This window comes from Pelophylax lessonae (assembly GCF_965119305.1).
Source record: "Pelophylax lessonae genome assembly, chromosome: 8".
Classification (NCBI taxonomy): domain Eukaryota; kingdom Metazoa; phylum Chordata; class Amphibia; order Anura; family Ranidae; genus Pelophylax; species Pelophylax lessonae.
In genome coordinates this window covers 169,772,919-169,793,282 of record NC_138775.1, presented here as the reverse complement: position 1 = coordinate 169,793,282, position 20,364 = coordinate 169,772,919, and the positions used below count along the sequence as shown (strand labels likewise).

General features: G+C 39.8%; 1 protein-coding gene across 7 annotated transcripts in view; it reads left to right on the top strand.

Moving 5' to 3' along the window:
* The window catches only part of NTNG1 (netrin G1), a 418,996-nt gene that overhangs the window by 284,142 nt on the left and 114,490 nt on the right, over nucleotides 1-20,364 (top strand). For all 7 annotated transcript variants that reach the window (XM_082265800.1, XM_082265801.1, XM_082265802.1 and 4 more), the window contains exons 4-5: nucleotides 10,304-10,476; nucleotides 18,663-18,683. In XM_082265800.1, the coding sequence (XP_082121926.1) occupies nucleotides 10,304-10,476; nucleotides 18,663-18,683 (194 nt within the window). The remainder of the gene's footprint in view (nucleotides 1-10,303; nucleotides 10,477-18,662; nucleotides 18,684-20,364) is intronic.

The following is a 20,364-nucleotide window of genomic DNA, read 5'->3' as shown; positions in this document are numbered from 1 at the left end:
TTAGCAGTGCCAGAATATATTGTATTTGAAAGGGAATAAATGGAGAGATGAAGGGTAGATTATAAGATGCGGCCAGAGAACACTGAGAGTTGAACGTACTTCACCTTCTTCTTCCCAGGAGAAGGACACAAATCTGGACACAGCAATGGGGCTGGAGATGACAGATGTGGATGTGGTTCAGAGTATAAATTCGCCTTTTTTTGTTATTTCCCCTTCAGTAACCAAATGTTAGCATCTCTCTCTTTTTTATAAATTATAGTTTTCTGGGTCCTGAAGGCACTAAAAATGATTTTAATGAACTCTCGCCACTTCCACCCTTATTGAAATGTTGAAGAAATAAGCGTTGCAACTGTGAAGAAGCGTTTCTAAATAAGATAAAGGGGTTGATTTACTAAAGGCAAATAGACTGGGCACCTTGCAAAGTGCAGTTGCACTCTGCAAGTGCAGGTGCTTCAGAGCTTAGTAAATGAGCAGACCTCTGCTGGCTACCATCATCCAATCATGTGCAAGCAAAAATGCAGTTATTTTTTTTTTCTCAGGTATTCTTTGCCAAGTGAAGCTTTACCTCATTTGCTAGGCTCTGGAGCAACTGCACTTGCATTTGCTATTTGCTTTTAGTAAATCAACCCAAAAATGTGAAAGAGCTAGCGTTCTTTTTCTGAACACATACCCCCAATGGATTGCTCAATATGTCCCTGTACCCCCCTTTTGCCAAACTGTGAAAAGCATCATCACCGTCCCATTAGGTACCAGTGTGACTTCAAACAATGTCAAAAGCTTAGTCCTACATTACAAAACAGCTAAGAAAAACATATTTTTTTTGTCTTCAGATTAACCACTTGCTGACATATACTGCGTCAGTCAGCCCCCCCTGGGCAAAGTGACGTATTGGTACGTCACTCGCCCGCAAGTCAATAAGGGGGTGTGCGCGTGCCGCTGGAGGTGCGCTCCCACCCCCGCTCGTTCACTGCCATCCCCGCGCGAGTTCTCCCGCTGGAGAGGGAGAAAGGCAGGCGGCTAATGTAAACAAAGCCGTCTGTCATTCTCCCTGGTGTAACAGCAGAGATCATACGATCCTGCTATGTAGGATCGCATGTCTCTGCGGTTACATCAAAAGCCACGCCCCTTTACAGTTAGAAGCACCCCCCTAGGGACACACTTAACCCCTGGATCTCTAATAAAGTTAACCCCTTCCCTGTCAGTGTCATTATTACAGTAACAGTGCATATGTATAGCACTGATTACTGTAGTAATGTCACTGGTACCCCCAAAAGTGTCAAAAATGTCAGTCAAGGGTCCGATCTGTCCGCTGCAAAGTCGCAGTACCACAAAAAAAACGCAGATCGCCGCCATTACTAGTTAAAAAAAAACAATAAAAATGACATAAATCTTTCCCGTAGTTAGTAAACGCAATAAATTTTGCGCAAACCAATCAATTTTTTTCACCAAAAATATGTAGCAGAAAACAAATGGGCCTAACATGATAAAACATTTTGATTTTTTCATTTTTTGGGGGGGAATTTCATATAAAAAAAATGTGAAAAATATTGTTATTTTTGCAAAATTGTCTCTCTTTTTTATTTATAGTGCAAAAAGTAAAAATCACACAGGTGATCAAATACCACCAAAATAATTCTCTGTGGGAAAAAAAGGACGTCAATTTAATTTGGGTACAGCGTCGCACGACTGCGCAATTGTCCGTTAAAATCACGCAGTGCTGAATCGCAAAATAGGCCCTGGTCTTTGAGCAGCCAAATCCTCCGGGGCTTAAGTGGTTAAATTATATAAAAAGAGGAAATCTCAAATACACAAGCTAGCTAAAACAAGGTACAGATACTGCCAATGTTACTCTCACATCACGACACATCAAATCATTACAATACTGCAGAGACTCTTGTTTCAGTTTTTCTTAAATTATTGAGAGCTCCAGTCTTATATCCCCCATCATGTCAGAAAAATATCAGTAATGTAAGATTAGAGTTCAGAGTAGTAAGGAATTATCTGTTAATCATTGCTGATAAAGCCTCTCTCATTCTTAGTAGTGTGAGGAAGAGTTAGAAGAACCGCTGACAATGTTTTTTTTTTTTTGCTGTCTGTCTCTACCTGTCCTGGAGACAGTTGATCCCCCCACTGCTTGTTCTGCCATTATATGGACAGCAAGTGAAGGAAAATCTCACCAGTGGAGTCACAGACAGAAATATAAAACTGACAGAATTTTTAACTCTTCTTCACTCAAACCAAACAGAAAAAACTATGAGAGTAAAAATAGTATGTTCCATGATAGAGCAATGCATGTCAGAATGGCCACTTGTTGCCTCCATCAGGAGGCGCTTTATGATGGTGACAACACAGGAGGACAGCTGAAAGATATTTATTACCTCATGAAGTGTGGGAACAAGCAGCAGGGTTACCAGGTATCATTTTAATGAAAGCTGCCAATTCAAAAAGATTGAAACCACTTTGAAAATGACGTTAACGTGACATTAAACCTTATAAAAAATGTAAGTAATTGTCAGGTTTTTTTTGTTTATAAATGTTTGAATTGATGATTTATGGTTTCATTCACACCCATAAGTTTTCATGCATGCATTATTAACATGTCAGCACATAGTATATATATATATATATATATATATATATACAGGTAAGCCATCGTTTCTAAATGGTGCTAGCTTACATCTGTGTGATGGGTTAAAGACCGTTGTCCTTTTTTGATGCACATATGTATGTTGCTTAGCATACTAATGACAACAACATCACATGAAAATGCATGAAAACACCCACAGAGAGGTGTATATACAGCCTAAATCATATACAGGCGGTCCCCGGGTGACAAACATCCGACTTACAAACGAGTCCTACTTACAAACGGAGGGAGACAACAGGAAGTGAGGAGAAATCTACCCCTAGGAAGGGAAATTCACTCCACAGTTATTATGGGAAAAAGGTGTCTCCGCTGAAGCTTTATCACCAATCCTTCTTTCCACAACAACCAAAAATTTTAAAAATTCAGTTGTCATAGGGACAGAAAGTGAGGTGAGATCTTCTGAACAGCGGTACAGACAGCAAAACAAATGGTACAGGGGTGTTAACCCTTCCCTATGCTATCCAAAAAACGTAAAAATTATTGTTTTGGCTGGGGCTACACTTAAAAAATGTACCTGTTCCGACTTACAAACAAATTCGACTTAAGAACAAACCTACAGACCCTATCTTGTTTGTAACCCGGTGACTGCCAATATATAGATATACATCTATATATATATATATATATATATATATATATATATATTTATATATAGATATAGATATAGATATATATATCTATCTATATATATAATCTTAACCGTACAAATAATTAATGCAGGTTTTTCATTACACTCGATTCACTTATTGGTTTCAGATTGTCTTTTTATTATAAAGTATATATGGAGTGATGCATAGCATGGACAGAGAGAGTGTGTATGGGAATGAGGTACTCCTCTCGCTCATTTGGGTTGATTTTTTACAGAATGCAGATTTTGTACATTCTCTTTGTATAGAGAATATAAACCCTAACAATGGGGATTTGACCATATAAGGCTGTTAAATATGCTAGAGATCGACTGATTATCAGCAAAGCCGATATAACAAGGGCCGATATGCACTTTCCCCCATATATCGGAATCGGCCACCAAGGTGACTGATATTGCCGATATTTCGGGAAAGTGCTGTACCAGAGTGATGCTTGCAGCTAGAGGCATCACCCCGGTACCGGCGTCCATAGCCGATGGTCGGCTGTCTTGTAATGACAACTGATGCGGCTGAGAAGCCGCTCAGCTGTCATTACAAGGAGTGGGAGGGGCATTTGGCTCTGATCGGGTCTCCCTGTAAAAACCCGGAAGTGATGTCATGAGTGACATCACTTCGGGGTATTGTCTGGCGACAGATTTTAAAAAATGACAGCATTCAAAACAGCCAAACTTGGTGTTTTGAATGCTTTTAAGCGCCGAGGAGGAGTTTGGGGTCTTTAAGACCCCCAGATTCCTCCACAAGAGTACCTGTCAAATAAAAGAAAATATATATTTTTTTTTGTACGAAAATATCGACCAAAATCAGCCGATACCAATATGCATTGGCCAAAATATCGGTATCGGCAACGAAAAACCGATGTTGGTCGATCACTTAAATATACTATTGAAAGTGTTTTGTAAAATGAGTGCAAACCTGTTGATCCTACCATAAATCCAGTGAGCTCCTAACTTGCTGAGCTGAACTGAATTCTTAAACAGTATTATCATCCCTAATCAGTTCACCTCCATTGACTGAAAAACAAATAAATTTAGCCACCACATCCAAGAACTAGTAAGCTGCAATATATCATATTTTTGGTTTTTCTCTTAAAAAGAAAAGATAGGTTGGGAAAAGTTAAAACCACTATCGGGTTTTTTTTTCCTTTTTTACCATCAGTGCCCAGATAGGGAGACTCTCTTGCTCTAGGGCTGGCCACACATGAGTCTTTTCTTTTTTTTTTTTTTTAATTCAACCACAAAAGAAAATGACTTGATTCCCCCATCCACACATTCAATGTTGATGAGACTTCCATGCCATCAGCATACACTGACAAGTGCCCCTGGCTATAGCCAGCAGCATTGATCGAGAGAACATTTTCTAAAAGGCTGGTTGTACAAAATTCAATCAATAGATCGACCTGTGTACAACCAGCCTGCCTATACATAGATCGAAATTCAGCTGGTCTCTGCTAAACCATGTCGATCCATGTATGGCCAAATTTACTGTTCTGGTGGCCATTGTCACTGGGGCTGAATATGAACAAAAATTAAAACTTATAGTTGCCACCAAAATAGAAGTAGAATGGAAATCTTCCAATAGGAATACTAGTTTCAGTAACTACTGTCTTAGAGGGCTTTCATCTCATATTGGAGTTGATATCTTTTGACACTAAAGAAAAAAAAAAAACGATAAGGATTTTAATAAAGTATTCTGTATTATGTAACCATTCCATACACTATCTATTTTTTTTTTTTATTAATTTTAGCTTTAGATGTGCCAATAATTTATCTGACAAAAAAAAATAAAAATTATGAATTGTATTTTTTAGTGCTGTACATCATAAATAGAAAAACATATATATATACAAGTCACTGAACCTTCTCTTTGAAGCATTAATTTCTTTAGAAACAGAAACTTTAACATTTTCAGGTAAAAATTCTCGAGACTGCATTTAGTGCAAATCTCCGTGCTGTGTTTTTTTTTTTTTTGCTTTTCCAGATGTGCTGCATAAGCTCCGCTAGAGCCAGCATAGACCAAATCCCATTGGCAGGTGCTGCGTATTGTAATGAAGTCAGTTTTTAAATTTAAAGCGTAAGGGCATATCTGCATTGCATCCAGAGTGTCTTTTCAGCAGAGAAGATTGAGAACTGGGGCAGGTGTGGAAATGTATATACGGGGAACATTGCTTGCTGCCAGCAGTGTTTTATGAATTGCTGTGATGGAAAGAGCTTTGACAGGAACAATGTTATGCTGCAGAGTGGCTGATGTGCCAGGATTGTCTCTGTTGTATTTCCCAGTAGTTCCTCTACTAGACATGTGACCCTCACCCTTGTCCTTTTAATCTTGAGCTCTGAAACTTTAACACAGAATAACAAGGAGGTGAAAATGTGTTTAAACTCAGAACATATGGCAAGTCATTAAAAATGTATCAGAGGCTCTCCCGTGACTGCTGGTTCCTCAGTGGCCTTCGTTTTGAATTACATTAGCCAAATAGGTTAAAAGAAAATTGTAGTATTTTTGGAATTATTTTTTAGACATATAGTTACTTGTGATCAACTTGATGTAAATATTTTTAATAATATGAATTATTATTTAGATCTTATTTTTATATATGTACATGGGTCAGCCATATATCATAGGCAATAAATATGCAAGCTCTGTTACCTGCTTATTATTAGTAAGTCTCAGGTCCTGAGATTGACTCTGTTTAAGGCTAAATTAGCATATCTTACCAGTCATTAAACAAGTATTCAAATCACATTCCTGGATATACTGATGACAGCCACTAGAGAGAGAGTTTATCATTCTGCATTTATGATGCAATAATAAAAATATCCAACAGTAAGCCTGAACAAAATGTAAATGTTGGAACCACATCTCAAAACTCCATTGACCTTGTCAAAGGAATAGAGTAGCGTATTCATGGGTCAATGTAACTCTAAAGTTAAAGTAAGTCTACTACAAACCTGAGAATTTTAAATGCAGCATAGGGTGATAATGATTAGTGGATCCCAAGATGTAGGCTGCTAAAATTATATCAAATAAATCAAATATTAAAATTATATGTAAATCTCATCTATTACCATCAAAGTCAAGTTATGTCAGGGTCCCTCCTAACTCATAAGCTCTATTATTGGTTATTAATGCTACCTATCAATAAAGAAGAATTCCAGGACAAATGTAACTATGCATAAACTATACCTGTGAGATCCCTCTAGAACACAGGTGTCAAACACAAGGCCCGCGGGCCAAATCCGGCCCTCCAGGCCATTTTATGTGGCCCTCGCACCTCTCCTGTAGCTGCAGGAGAGCTCCAGTCCTCCTCCAGACCTTATACTTTCAGATTTCCAGCAATGCCTCCAGCTTCTTCCCAGCAGCACCACAAGGTAAGGGAGGTGCACTGTGATATAAGGGAGGGTGGGGGGACTCAACTTTTGATGGTGGAGAGGCTAATGATGTCTTATGTAAGGGTAGGGGATGCTCTTAACATCTAGTCTTACAGATCCAACCGGCCCTTTTGAGGGCAATCATAATGCTGATGCGGCCCGCGATTAAATTGAGTTTGACACCCCTCCTCTAGAAGCTGGAAATCACTTTAGTAGACACGGCTATTCCAATGATCTCAACTAGCTTAGAGGTCCTGTGCTGAGTGGCTGCCCTGCTGCATTGTGAAGACAGGAGGTTGGCTTTTCAAATGATGCAAAGTGTTCTCTCATTGGACACGGCGGAAAGCATCATTTTACTGCCCTGCCTCTCCATGGTGCAGTAGGGCAGCCACCCTGCATGGAATCCAGAAGCTAGTGGAGATCATTGGAGTAGTGGTGCCTATTACAGTAATTTCCAGCCTTTAGGAGGAACTCACAGGTAAGATATATGCATACCTAGAATTCTTCTTTAAATGTCCCATATTTTTAACAGGTATACTTTAAAGAAGTAACTTCCCTTTTGTTGAGAAAAAAAAATAACATCTCTGGGTAGTCAATGTACATTGGAAGGATTTTATCAACCTTTGTTGCAGAGTCCTACCTTTTGTTATTCTGAAAAAAACAGCTGTTTGTTCGTCTGGGTCTAAGTATGAGTGATTCTGTATGGGGGTGATTTTATAATTATCAATCAGTTGCTGCATCTGCTGGGCTCTAATGAGAAACGTGTCAAGGTCTGCATTGATTTAGAGGTGATTTCCAAAAAAAATTTATTTTTGTTACAGGGGATGCCAAAAATCTGCTTTGAGTCTTAGTGTAGACTTCTGGGAAAATCAGTAAGCCAATCACACAAGCAGGAAATTATGGTTTTGGGGGGGGGGGGGGCGTTCTGTATACACGCCTTCAGGTAGCCAGGTTTCATTGCATTTTACAGAAAACTACAGTGCTGCAGATTGAAAAGGAAAAGTAATGTTTAATAACATTCAATTATAATATGACTCGAGTTGCAATTGTATATGGTATATAATTTTTTTATTTGCATTTTTTTTAAATTGTGGAGTTGCCCTTTAACCGGTTGCCGACCGCTTACCGCATATTTACTGCGGCAGTGTTGCTCTCCCAGGCAAACTGACGTAGGGCTACGTCGGTCGCTTGGCGGCAACTAGGGGGCGATTCTGGAACATCTGTCAGAGCCTCCTGCTGTATATCACACACAGAAGGTGTGATGTCAAGACTATAAAATTTCCTATAGCCACCAATCAGATTTACACTTGTGTTGGACATTTTAATGTGAGTGGTATACAGAAAGTAGAAAAAAGTCACCCAAATACCATAGGCTTTAGGAATTACACACCTACTGCTCATTTATAAAGAATTCTGTGTACATACGCTGCAGAGATTTACACAGAACTTGAATAAAAGTAAATTGGATGCATTTGTTTTTTACTTTAGCACATTTGCTGTGTTTGAATCAATAGCTTGATAGAATCAATAGCTTACTGGTTGCTTTACCTTTTTGCCAGGGATTGCTCTTTAATAAATGGTTCACACTTCAGTTGCTCCTGTTGGTGGGAGGGTGTGAGGGAGCTGAGGAGAAGTGGAATGTTGGGCTGCACCATGTTTAAGGTCATCTTCTCCATGCATATATGTATCAATGTGAATGCCTGGAAGCAACATATTGGGCAACCACAGGCAACAGGAAGCATTGGAACATGGGTGGCAATAGCACCAGGACCCAGTGCACCATGCAAGAGATGCCCCAGCGTGCCCAGCCAAACACCCATGCTGCAGATGCTTTGGTGGGGTTTGGATCCCTTTAATGCCACCCCTTGTATCTATACCCCACTAGGTCAGAAACTGCATTGGCTTTGTATATGCAAACTTTCAGGAAAACTGCACTCTGCAGTTTTTGTTGGTACTCCTTGATTTACACTGTTTGACACTATGGTTATAAACAGGTGGTTATGCATTGCTTCATTTAGAAGAATTGAAAGCCTTCAAATTAACTTGTTACGCATTTTAAATGTTCTGTTTGAGAAGAGACACCACAATATCTCTACTATACATTAATTTGGTTGCCAGGACACCTTTGTTAGTGTGCTGCTTCAATTGATTTTTACTATGTTACCAGGGGCCTAATTGCTGGGCTATGCCTTACTCAACTGTCTTTCTCTAAACAATGCAAGCATATCAGTGGCCAATAAGGATACTCATATTGATAAGCTTGCAGGAAGGTGGGTGGGGCTCAGTCCATAAATCAAGGATGTCAAACCCCTAATACGAAAACTAAGCTAAATCGAGGAAATGCACAGATGAGGGTTTTGTTGCTAATAAATGTTGAAGCAGGTATCATACGATGTCTGCAATTGGGCAACACATACATTTTCAATTAGGTTAACAGGTTAGGTATATCATATGCCTATGAGTTGTATTTATTTCGGACCTATTAGAATAAAGGGACAATTCATGAGAGGTTGCATCCCTCAATAGTTTCTTTGCCTCTATACATCTTTGGTCACATATTATTATTTGAGCTGAAAGCAGAACTGCACTCAAAAGGGAAGTTCAGTTTGTTTTCATCCTCCCCCCTCCACTGCCACATTTTGGAATTTTTGGGAGGAGCCGGTACCTGGTTTTGACAAGTACCCACTTCCAGTCAGATGCACCATAGCGATCTAAACTGGAATTTTGACGCCCCTTTTTCCCCCACAGCCTTCTGGGACCCATCACAAGTCACGGAAGTCTGCGGGGCATTTCACAAAGTGAAGCACAGCTTGCACATTCTCAGTAGGAAACTGGCAATGAAGCAAAAAGGCTTCACTGCCAGTTTCCCTTACATAAGATGCCGGCGCTTGCACCCAAAGCCGATTAAAGAATCAACTTGGGTGAGGACATCGCTGGATCCTTGAACAGGTAAGTGCCCTTATATTAAAAGTCAGCAACTACAGTATTTGTAACTGCTGACTTTCAATTCTTTGGGGGGAGCCTGGAACTCCTCTTTCAGGATACATGTGGATGTCAGAACACTAAAGTTTGAGAACAGCAGAACATATTTTATATGCTCAATGGAAAGTTAAGATGTTGTCTAAAGGAACCAATTTGATTTTAACTGTTAGGCCCCTTTCACACAGGCGGACCGTTCAGATCCGCCTGTCAGTTTTTTGGCGGATCTGAACGGTCCCCCCATGCATCTCTATGGGGCATCGGATGTCAGCGGAGACATGTCCGCTGACATCTGATCCGATCCGTCAAATCTGGACGGATGGAAACCCTATTTTCCATCCGTCCAGTGGATCGGATGGGATTGGATGAGAAGGGACAGACACAGAGACACAGCTGTCATCCTCCTGCTCAGCAAGGGGTTCAGCGGATCGATGCCCCACTGAGAAAAACGGAGTCCGTCTGACGGACTCCAAGTGTGAAAGGGGCCTTATATTTCTATTTTTTAATATCTCGTTAGATGTTGTGGCAAAACCTCACATTTGCTATCCAAACATTCCTCTGTATAAGGCCCACAATATTGATACCTTTATTTTTATAATGAAAAACAGAGATGTTTGATCATATACAGAGATGCTTAATTATTTATTTTTCTTTGTCTTTTCCAGATGTAAATGTAATCTTCATGCGAACAGCTGTACTTTCACAAATAATCGCCTGGCTTGTGACTGCGAGCACAACACAACTGGGCAGGACTGCGAACGGTGTAAGAAGAACTACCAGGGCCAGGCATGGAGTCCAGGTTCATACCTAACCATTCCCAAGGGCACTGCCAATATCTGTGAGTACATGTCAATGATGCATTCATTTTGAATAGCACCCCAATGCACTAAGGTAACACACCTTTATTGCAGCGAGCCGCATTACACAGTAATTTGTTGCTTTAGAAAAAATAGATCGTTTTCTGTTTTTGACACATTGTGAGTGAATTGGCAGTCTATTATATTCAATTGGCTGCCTTGTAATGCAATGCTCAATAAAATGTGACATAATGTGAGTTAATGCACCGGCAAAGTGTAAATGAGTACTAAAGGATAAAGAAGTAAGAATGAATAATTCTAGGTAAGGGCCACATGGCCTAGAAAAAAATGGGAGTTTTGTAAGAGGTAAAGCATTTAACTAGAGAAGGTAAATTCCTGGGGGAAGGGTAATGAAAATGTAAGAATAATGATTAAAGTTCACTTGTCTCCATAGTTCTAGTTCTTAACATGCTCTGTACACCCCCAAAAAAAGTAATTAAAGCACACTGGATGTACATATCATGCCCTGTCCCTCTCGTCTGCTGACACCCCCCTTAGCCACCACATCTATGAATTGGTAAACTGAAATATGATACATGTTTGCTTTTGGGTTTATTACCACTTTAAAGTCACATAGGCATCGTTAGTAAGGCTGTGCCAATGACAATAAGGAAATGCAGAATGCACATTTCATTTCAAATTAAAAAATGGGGTTTTAAAGATTCTATTATGAGTCGCTGCACTTTGCACATTCCCATTATTCTATGGACTAGCTTACTGAATCTGTTTGGTCTGGTACTGCAGTCAGACTAAAGGAAGGGCCATGTGTGCAGTTTTTAATTGCATAATTTTAACCACTTAAGCCCCGGAAGATTTTACCCCCTTCCTGACCAGGGCCTATTTTGCGATTCGGCACTGCGTGACTTTAACGGACAATTGCGCGGTCGTGCAATGCTGTACCTAAACAAATTTGACGTCCTTTTTTTCCCACAAACAGAGCTTTTTTTGGTGGTATTTGATCACCTGTGCGATTTTTTGATCATGCGCTATAAACAAAAAAAGAGCGTCAATTTTGCAAAAATAACAATATTTTTCACATTTTTTTATATGAAATTTCCCCCAAAAAAAATTTAAAATTCAAAATTTTTTAACATTTTAGGCCAATTTTTTTTTTACCATATGTTTGGTAAAAAAAATCGCAAAAAGCATATTTTGATTGGTTTGCGCAAAAGTTATTGTGTTTACTAACAAAGGGAAAGATTTTTGTAATTTTTGTTGTTTTTTTTTTTAACGCGTAATGGTGTCGATCTGCGATTTTTTTTGCGGGACTGCGACATTGGGGCGGACAGATGGGACCCTTGACTGACATTTTTGACACTTTTGGGGCTACCAGTGACATTACTACAGTAATCAGTGCTATATATATGCACTGTTACTGTAAAAATGACACTGGCAGTGAAGGGGTTAACTTTTTTTTGAGAGGGAGGGGTTAAGTGTGTCCCTAGGGGCGTGTTTCTAACTGTGACTGGCTGTGGCTTGATGTGTAAGAACAGTGATCAACGGTCCTACATAGCAGAACCGTATGATCACCATTCTTACACAGGGGAGAATGACAGGCGGCTTTGTTTACATTAGTCGCCTGCCTTTCTCCCGCTGTAACGGACGATCGCGAGTGCTCGGTGGACATCGGGTCCGCCGGGCACATGCGTGGGAGAGTCCGTGACCCCGCGGGAGCGGGAGCGCGCGCACTCGCTCCCTAGAGCCTCACAGGCTAGCGACGTAGCCCTACATCGCTTTGCCTGTGAGGGTCTGACCGCCGCCGTAAATAGTCGTGCGGCAGTCGGCAAGTGGTTAACCATTTCCTTGTTGCATTTTTCAGAGAATTGTTTTGACTAGACATGCAAATTGCAGGTCAGTGTACCCTCAACTGCAGCATGCATGACTTTTTCCTAACACTTTGATGCAAACAGGTCCTCCATAAAATGATAGATTTTGTTTTTGTCTGTGCAATATGCCTGGGCTGTAAAGTGCAGCATATATAATACATACAGTGTAAATAAGAAATAAATAAAATGCTCGTTTTTACATTTAGGATGGAAGTGATGACAATTCCCTTTAAGATGATCATACTGTAATTCACAGCCTTTAAGTGAAGGTTTTTTTTGCTTTTTTTTTGTTTTTTTTTATCCTACTGTCTCACTCATGCACTGACACGAACAAATATGCCTGAATCAGTTGTATTTATACTTTCGATCTTAGGCAGTATCCGTGCTATAAACTAGCAATCCATCCAAAAATAAGAGAAATAATAACATGATTCTCCCCCCAATTTGAATGAGGAATGGACCTTTTTTTTCCGATGACACCACTGATGTACTATTCATCAGCCATTCTGAATTTACACTTAGGCAAAAAATAATCATATGTATGGCACCACTTATTATCCTGATATGAAGAATAATCCCCTCTCTTTACTCTTTTTAGATATGTGATGAAATGGGACATGTGAATATCTTCAGCTTTAAGGGGGTTCCACTTTACTACACACTTTTTCAGTGGAGGGCTTTTTGAGTCCTTTTATCTCTTCTCACCATAGCCTTCAGGGTTGTATTTTTTTGTTGGGTCTGAAATCCTACCCTATGAAATCCATAGTTTCCATACAAATACATTGCACTGACAATGGCCAAAAAGCCTGAAACAGCTGTGTGCAGCTTGGAATAAATAGCTTATAGCTTATAATAGCTTATAGTAATAGGTTGTATCTGGATGTACAGATGGCCAATGAGGCAAAAATAATTGCATGGCTTCACCTACTATGCTAAAATGAAGAATAATCTTCACATGTTTGGGATATGTAAGGGATGAGACATGTAAATACTTTCCAGCATAAGAAAGGTCTATCGTGCTACTTTCTGAAGACTTATAAATACTGTCAGTTTTAGCAAGGCCATTTAGTACTTACAGTATATGCCTCTATAAACAGTAATTAAGCATGAACATTGTTAAAACAATAACGCCACATCGCATAAATAAGGGTTTGGTTAATAGTGTACCAAAGCACTTCAAGAGGGTAAAGGTTGACAAGGGCTGATTTTAAGGTATGCATTCACTGAGGTGTTCAATCAATGAATGTTTGAATGCTTTCTACTATCATTCTGCTCAATTAATTTTTTTAGTATGGAGCTTAATCTGAAGGCATATGACAGAAGGAACAAGAGGAAAACTGATGCTGATATGAATTTAATCTAATAGAAGCAGGAAATGTGTGTAGCAGCTGACCTAGCCTGCCCGTAACCCATTAACCAAATGATTTATGTCTAGCAAGACTTGCCCTGAAATCGCTGAAGTTAGAATTTAAGACTCAGAGGTCTACTGCAGTCAAAAACTGAAATATGTGTTTTTTTAAATACAGCAAGAAACAACTTTGTTCCAGGTTATCCTGTACAACGTTTGATTAAAAAATCCATTGGTATGTGCTGCTAATTACCAGAAGAAATAGAAGGGCCATTAGGCATCTATTATAGTGTATCAAAATATGCTTTTATATGCTTTAGAGAATGAAGGAATTAGAACCTTTGTTATGTTTTTATTGCTGTCTGTGTCCACCTCTGAGGATATTTGCCCACTCAATTTGTCTTGGTAACCATTATCACCATGACTCAGGGTGAATACACATTTAACCATTGCACACACGTTAATGGTGTGTCATGATGTGAAAGCAAGCTACTCACTGGGGGGAGGGACCTATGGGTGAGTCTAGGATGGAAAAGGACCTGGGGGTACTGGTAGACAACAGGCTTGGCAGTGGCATGCAATGCCAAGCCGCTGCAAGCAAAGCAAACAGAATACTGGGATGTATAAAAAAGGGGATTCACTCCAGAAATAAAGAGATTATTCTCCCGCTCTACAAGACTCTGGTCTGGCCACATCTGGAGTATGCCATCCAGTTCTGGGCACCGGTCCTCAGGAAGGATGTGCTGGAACTGGAGAGAGTCCAGAGAAGGGCAACAAAAATAATTAGGGGAATGGAGGACATCAGCTATGAGGAAAGACTACAAGCACTGAACCTATTCTCTCTGGAGAAGAGACGATTGAGGGGGGATATGATATCAATGTACAAATACTGTACTGGCGACCCTAGCATAAGGAACAAACTATTCAGAGAAAGGAAATACAATAAGACACATGGCCACTCACTAAAACTAGAGGAAAGGCGGTTTAACCTTATAATACGTAGGGGGTTCTTCATTGTAAGAGCGGTAAGGATGTGGAATTCTCTTCCGCAAACAGTCATATCAGCAGGGAGCATTGATAGTTTCAAAAAGCTATTGGATGGGCACCTTAAGGACCACAGCATACAGGGGTATGCAATGTGCGGTTAACAGTAGACACACGCACACATCATAGGTTGAACTGGATGGACTGATGTCTTTTTTTCAACCTCACTAACAATGTAACTATGTAATATGATTTAACATGTGTTGCGTTAAGGCAGCCGATTAACATTGAATGAACTATCAATGCACAGGAATGAACTAAAAAAACAATGTGCAGCATTTTGTCCGAAGCAGAGCACCACAATGCAGGGTAGTGTGAAACCATGAGTTGTGATGCACTGGAATGCATATGTATTGGAGCTGCTTTGCCTTAGTAGGTTATGGTACCATTCAAAAGGAATGGCACCACAATGTGCTAAACACAGGTAGTGTAATGCAATGTGCACTGTGGCAAAGCACCTATTTCAAAGGTGTGTTTCGGCCTGAAAAGTGAAATATAACATTTTGAGTCATTGGAAATTGTCGCAATAGGAACAGTGGAGCTGAATGAAAAAGAACTGACACCTCCGGAGGAACTGCTGTACTAACTATCCAAAGTTAGTACAGCAAACTCCCCTGCTGTTCTACTGTGTTCTGACAGGGGGAAAGCCTCCCCGCCAAAACACTCCAGTCAGCACTCCCAAGCATTAGTATACTGTGGTTCCTACTGCGCTAACAAACATAAATATGTAAACAAGAAGCTGCCAGCACAACAACTGACATAAGGTTGTCCAATTAATGATATAATATAAAGTGCAGTGCTAAATCATAATGGATACACTGACAGTCTGACACCAATGTATCAAAAGTGAAAACTTAAATACTGTAAATAAATGATAAATAGTGCAATAAAGTCTTTGGATAAAGGATGATTAAATAAAGTGAAGATACTCCATTGATAGTTTCAAACAGTGAGATGTGAATCTTCCAATATTGTGCAGGTAATGGGAATCAAGTGAAGAGCCCACACCAGCGAAAGGGGGATATAGATGTATGCTCACCAGATACTGTGGACCCAGGTGCCTTAAAGCAAATGGGTCTAACATGCTTAGAATTAATCTATGGCTACCACAATGTATGGTAGTCCTGGGTAGAATAGATCACACTATAACGATAGATCTCTGGGAATAGATGACTCAAACATCCAGTGAATCCATTTTCCATATATAAAAGATGATGGCATGAACATAGTGTGATAGTGCTTAATAAATTGCTTTATTAAAAGGATAAAACTACTTACAGACGTCTATATGAAAAGGCATAGTCAATAGACACAATAGGAAATGATGGCAGATGACAGATTGTATGGCACTGACGCGTTTTGTCTGATGAGACTTCTTCAAAGGATGTAGCCCTGCACAATATTGGAAGATTCACATCTCACTGTTTGGAACTATCCATGGAGTATCTTCACTCCCAAGCACTGATCGGGAGCCAGTCGGCAGACTTTTTTCAGTCATGCCCCTTGTTTTAGAACGAGTCCAGTACACATGGGCCAAATGTCGGCCGGTTTCTATTGAACCAGTCAATTCCATTATACATTCAGCCCATGTGTACTAGGCCAAAGTCTAACTATTTCTGAAAATGTTCCTTCCCCCACCCCCCCCCCCCATCCTTCTTTCCTTCTTACCTATCCTGCATACCCTGTGTTAAAAAGATTTGTGTACTTACCTTTAGTTAATCTGCTCTAGTCTCCTCATGTGATCCTGCAACTCCAACTGCTCTGCGTAAGTGAGCAGCTGCTTCAGGGAGGGTAGAGCATGGATAAGGACTGTGCCATGGATGAGGTCACAGCTCTGGAAACTTCCAGCCGCTGTCGAGTAGTGCTCCTTGAGCTAGAGCTGCAGAATCACGTGACTGGACCACATCACACTAAAAATAGATAAGTACACCCCATCTTTTTTTTATACAGGTTAGGTAGGACAGTTAGGAGGAGGTGAGAGGGAACATTTTTGAGAATATTTAAACTTAGAGGTTTCTTCCAAGGAAAATATTCCCGATGTGGCACAGACAGCAAAAAAAAAAAAAAACTTTACAGGGGTTTACCCATTCCATACTCTATCCAGATTAAACATAAATACAAATTTGGATTCAGATATATTTTAGCCAGTGATTAAAGATGTTCTGTAAGGCTGAATTCACATGTCTCCCCCTATTGAATTTTCCATTAAAACCAATGCAAAGCATCAAATGCATGTCTTGCAGTACACTTTCTTGGCCTCTTCCTGCCGATAGTACACATAAAAAGTATGCGGCCTCTCAGTTGGTGGGCTTTAGCACAGAGAGGCCGCATATATGCGGCCCTATGTAAACACTTTTCTGTGCTGAGAGCGCATGCCCAGCACAGTTACTGGTGGGGACCGGAAATCTCCCGATGCATACTTGCGATCATGTGACCGCTGTGACAGCCAATCACAGCTGTCACATGACCCTGGGCCAGGAGGCGGCGGCAGATAGGGGTTAAGATGTTAATGAGGCCTCTGCACACACCTGCAGCAGCCTCCTAAAAAGCAAAAAAACCTGAGCTGTTTGGCAGTTTAAGCTCTGGCAATTTCTTTCTACATTCATATGGAGGTGGGAGATAAGTGCAAGTATTTGTTTTTGTGACATAGGGGTTGATAAATTAAAGACAAATACACTGTTTACTCTGCAAGAAAACTTTCCCCCAGAGCTTAGTGAATGTGGTAAAGCTTTACTTTGCAAAGAAGACCAATCAAGTGCAAGGAAAATTAAAAAAAAAAAAAAAGAAAAACAGCATTTTTTGCTTACACATGATTGGGTGATGGAAGTCAGCAGAGCATCACCTCATTCACTTAATTCCCTGCTCTTGCAAAGTGCACAGCCTATTTGCCTTTAATAGATCAACTCCATAGTTTCTTTAAAGCCCAACCTCAGCGTTTTTTTATGTGTTTACTTGGACAGAGTGGTGAAGAGTTTGAACTCCTATCTAGGATTTATTGTTGTCATTGGTGACATTAGGGAGACGTCTCCTCACTTCCTGTGCCAGGGACAAAAGCGAGAGAGCAATCTCTCTACAGACAGTAGTAAAAACTTGAAAGTGGATAGTAATGCGCTTCAATAGTAAACCAACAATATTAATGTGTAAAACAATCAAATCTTGTAGGTGCTTAATAGTAAACCAACAATATTAATGTGTAAAACAATCAAATCTTGTAGGTGCCTCAATAGTAAACCAACAATATTAATGTGTAAAACAATCAAACCTACAAGATTTGATTGTTTTACACATTAATAATGTTGGTTTACTATTGAAGCGCATTACTATCCACTTTCACTTCATTTACATATTTTTCTAGTGCTGCTTCTACTTATTGATTTGCGCACCTTTTTTTTTACTTTTCATCAGTAGTAAAAACTTGTTCTTTAGTAGAGTTCTCATTACTGCTTGTACCTTCCTGTTCCAGGAACCCCAATTCTCCTAATTTCTTGGCACAGGGATACGGAAATATACAGATATCCTCCCAGTGGGGATCACATATATCAATACAAACTTATAGAATTCTGACCCTTACCCCCTGAATCCACAACAACAAAAACATGTCTTAAGCTGGTCTATAAAATGAATGGGATGTTCTGCAAGAATCCAAAGCTTTAGATGCAGATTGTGGTGATGAAGTGAAAGCATGCTGCTTCTCCATGTCTCTGAATAGACAATGTCAGATGGCACATGCAATATATTATAGAATATTGCAGATTTGCATACAGCTCTCATCATTTTCTAAGCACCAATATGAGCATCAAACACATCAAGCTTGTCTACTCTCTTAGTATAATGGGCACAGTATAATCAGCATGCAGCTTTACACTGACAGATTTGATTTAAGCGTTGAGCATATATGCATTAAAGGGAAACTATTTGTCAACATATCTTTTCTTGTTCTCTTTCACAGGTGTATCCAGCATGCCCAGCAGTGAGTACAATCTAACAGTTTGATGTACCATATTTCCTGTCCTCTCCAAACATCCATCAGAGACACACTACACAGCAAAGATAGGTGCAGTCTGCAGGGACGACAGGATAATATTTGCTGCATTTCCATGTAAAATTGAATCAGAGAGAATAGAAGATACGTCTTATGACAGGTCTGACAGAATGCGGATCAGCTTGCCTGTATCAGGTTTTATTTGCCTGATATATTCTTCACAGGCACCGAGCAGAAGAATGAGGCAGACACACGTACGGACACAGAGACAGACAGATAATGAAATCAGTGCAGATAGATAGATGAAGTAAACACATGGAAACAATCTATTTCAAACAATCATATTACCTTCGCTGTACCAGGGTTTTATTTAAATAGACAATTCTAAAGGATACATTTTTTTCCGCCAGTCCTTATCAGTCACATTTAAACATATATAAGTTGTCATGCACAACATTCTTTGCATACGGCCATATGCAGAGAGCTTTATATAATGTTTCTTGGTGGATGTTTGGTGTAGGACTTCACACATATTGCATGATATAGATGCTGCTTATTTTCTCCATTCCATTCAGTCCGGCATGTTTCTTGTGTCTGCTCATAACAGAACAAAGAATGGGGCCCCAAAGATTAGGTTCAAGGTTATAGAAATTCAGCCCTGTGTATCTAACTCAGCAATAGTCAACAACCAAGGCTATTTTCACTGACCTATTCACGCAGGTTCTCTAATGTTATCCACATTACTTAGAACATTTCACCACCTTTGGTATTTCAATATGAATGATTTACTAGAGGAGTAGAGACTGGTCACTTATAAAGTTAAAGGGACACCAAATCATTTCCCTATTCTCCAAAAATAATCTCTACATATCCATTAAATAATGGCCCTGTAAACTCTTTTTCAAAAAATAACTACTTACTGTGCTTTTTTCACCTCCTTGTAACATCCTCAATGTGTTCCCAACCTTCTCATTTTCCCACTTACATCTATTTGGTTGGAACAAGAAGTACATGTTAGTTGTGGTTATGTGCACTGCACTATGCACATTACAAATCCCATGGCCCATGGCCCATGGCCCATGGCCCATGGCCCATGGCCCATGGCCCATGGCCCATGGCCCATGGCCCATGGTCCATCTTGGGTGCAAGCAAAAGAAGTGTGGTTACATTCCTACATGCAGTAGGACCATGGAGAATGACTGTAGCCATCCTCTAACAGAAAGTCAGATCAAATCAGATAAAAAAAAGTAATTTGGAGGAGGATAAGAGTAACGGAAGGTACATTTTTAGGTTAGGAACACATAATTGAATATATTTTTTAAAGCAGAGTTTAGTGTCACTGTAATGTTCTATAAGCTTTGTAAAAGCCTATGCCCACAGGCTTTTGCTTGCATTTGAACTGTTTCTCTGTTTACAAGTCAATGGCAAGGCAAAATCAGTTTGAAGCAGGTTGATGAAACTTAGTCGAAAGTTAAATGCAGGTCCGAAGGAGGTCAACTGTAAGTTAAATGCACCTGTCAATGAATGCTGAAAGATCTCTAAGGCATCTCAAATTATTCTCAGATGCAGGCAGAAAGCTCCTGAAAGCAAGCTGCATTTACCCATCAACATAAGCACTAAATAAAGTGAAATTATGTTTACTTTAATAATCCAATCACAGGAAATAAAA